Source organism: Indicator indicator, unplaced genomic scaffold (assembly GCF_027791375.1).
Source record: "Indicator indicator isolate 239-I01 unplaced genomic scaffold, UM_Iind_1.1 iindUn_scaffold_67, whole genome shotgun sequence".
In the NCBI taxonomy this organism is placed as follows: domain Eukaryota; kingdom Metazoa; phylum Chordata; class Aves; order Piciformes; family Indicatoridae; genus Indicator; species Indicator indicator.
The window spans coordinates 140,247-142,364 of NW_026539197.1; the positions used below are offsets into that span (position 1 = coordinate 140,247).

The following is a 2,118-nucleotide window of genomic DNA, read 5'->3' on the forward strand; positions in this document are numbered from 1 at the left end:
TTGGAGGGGGAGAGGTGGGGGTAAGAAAAGGCGTAAAAAGGCGGAACTTGCTGTTGTGTTTTGTCTCGGCTGCCAAGGGAGGGGAAGGCTCCCCCCCAGCCACCACCACCACCACCCCACCCCCCCCCGATCCCCCTTACACACACCTCCCTCCCAGCGCAATTTGGGGCTCACGTGACCCCCCCGGACCAATCGGGCCGAGCCGTCGGTTTAACTATGTTTAATGTCAGATAGCAATAAAGTAGAAGCTTTCGGTCAGGCCCGCGGAAATGGGCGAGCACAACCTCCTTAATCCCGGCTTTGTGGGACCTCTGGTGAACATCCACACGGGAGACACCTTCTACTTCCCTAATTTCCGTGCCTCCGGAGGGCAGCTGCCCGGTTTGCCTTCCCTCTCTTACCCCCGCCGGGATAACGTCTGTTCCTTGCCCTGGGCATCCTCGGAACCCTGCAACGGGTACCCTCAACCCTACCTGGGGAGCCCGGTCTCCATTAACCCTTCCTTCGGCAGAGCCTGTGACCTCGCCCGGGTGGAGGAAAGCAAATGTTATTACCGGGAAACCTGCTCGGAAGCCAGCGGGCTGAAAAGGGAGGAGAGGGGCAGGGACAGTGCCTTGCTGCCCCTCGAATCCAGCCTCCCTGCTGGGATGGGGGCCAATTTCAGCAAATATGACTATCCGAGCAGCGAAGCGGTGCCCCACGACCCTCCATCCTGCCAGTCCTTGGAGTCAGACTCCAGCTCGTCCTTGCTCAATGAAGGGAATAAAGGCACAACCGGCGAAGCTGGGGGTTTGGTGTCCCCCCTGAACCAAGGCAGCACTTTAGGCAACGGTGGTAAGACCCGGGAAAGAGAGTCTTGGGGGTCGGGCTTGGTCTTTTTTTATATTATTATTTATTTTTTTAGGGGGTGGAGGGGTTTTGTTTGGAAACTTGACGATTTGGGGGCTTCTTCATGGTGTAATTCATGGGCTCGGGGGTGGGGAGCGACGTGTCTATGTGTGCTGAGACCACTAGGGGTAGCACCGAAATCCCGAATGTTTTATTAGGTGGTGCTTCTTTTAAAAGAAAAGGCAATAAACATGTAAATATCCCATAAAAAAAAAAAAAAAGGGAAAAAAAAAAAGGGAAAAGGAAGAGAGAGACACAGGGCAGCGGTTGTGCATCCCTGCCCAGCGCTGGCAGCGTCCAGCCACTTTTTAGAGACATCTTCCCGAGAGAAGGGGGTGGGATGCTTAAAAAAAAAACAAACACGGCCTTCACCCTTCAAGGTTGGCATTAGGTTGGAGGTTCCCTCCTGTTAGCGGGGCCGGAGCGGCTATAGAACCATTCCTGGGGTTGTCCCAGGCTTGTCGCCCTCTTCCTGTTTGTCCTTTGCTCCGTGTCTCGGTTATAACCTTCCCTCCCTTTCCCTTTTGTTTTTTTTTTTGCCTTCCTCCCACGCATCACCCGTGGCCCTGGGGAGGAGGCTGGGAGCATCCCTCAGCACCCACGGCCCGAGAAGCTGGAGAACAGCTCGGGTGCAGAGAGAGGTGCTGGGGAGATCCTTCTTTTTTTCTTTGACATTTTTTTTATTTCTAGAGGAAAGGGTCTCGTTTTTCAGAGGAAAGGGCTGACTTTTTTTCCTTGCCAAGCACTCAATTCTCGCCTCCTCCCTTTTGCCAGGTGCTCCTTGGTACCCGATGCACACACGATCCCGGAAAAAACGAAAACCCTATTCCAAGCTGCAGCTGGCAGAGCTGGAAGGGGAGTTCATGGTCAATGAATTCATTACTCGCCAAAGAAGGAGGGAGCTCTCAGATCGATTAAACCTGAGCGACCAGCAGGTGAAGATCTGGTTCCAGAACCGGCGGATGAAAAAGAAAAGACTCCTCCTGAGAGAGCAAGCCCTTTCTTTCTTCTAAAGTTTGCAAAACCTCCGTGTCGGGTATTAAAACAATCCCTTCTCCCCCCAAAAAAAAACCCAACAAAAATACCCCACATAGACTCTAACCTTCACCCGAGCTGCCGGGACTTCACCTGATCACTCTTAATCCCCACCACCACCCTTCCTTCCCCAGAAATCAATGAATAAAGACATGATATTAATAAATAACCAAGTTTCCCTTAAAATATGAAACC

At 52.5% G+C, this 2,118-nt stretch overlaps 1 protein-coding gene across 1 annotated transcript; it reads left to right on the top strand.

Annotated features, from left to right (window-relative positions):
* Positions 1-269: 269 nt before the first annotated feature.
* Positions 270-1,901, top strand: HOXC12 (homeobox C12). The gene is made up of 2 exons (XM_054398608.1): positions 270-834; positions 1,663-1,901. The coding sequence occupies exons 1-2, from the start codon at positions 270-272 to the stop codon at positions 1,899-1,901; spliced, it is 804 nt and encodes a 267-aa protein (XP_054254583.1).
* The last annotated feature ends 217 nt before the right edge of the window (positions 1,902-2,118 follow it).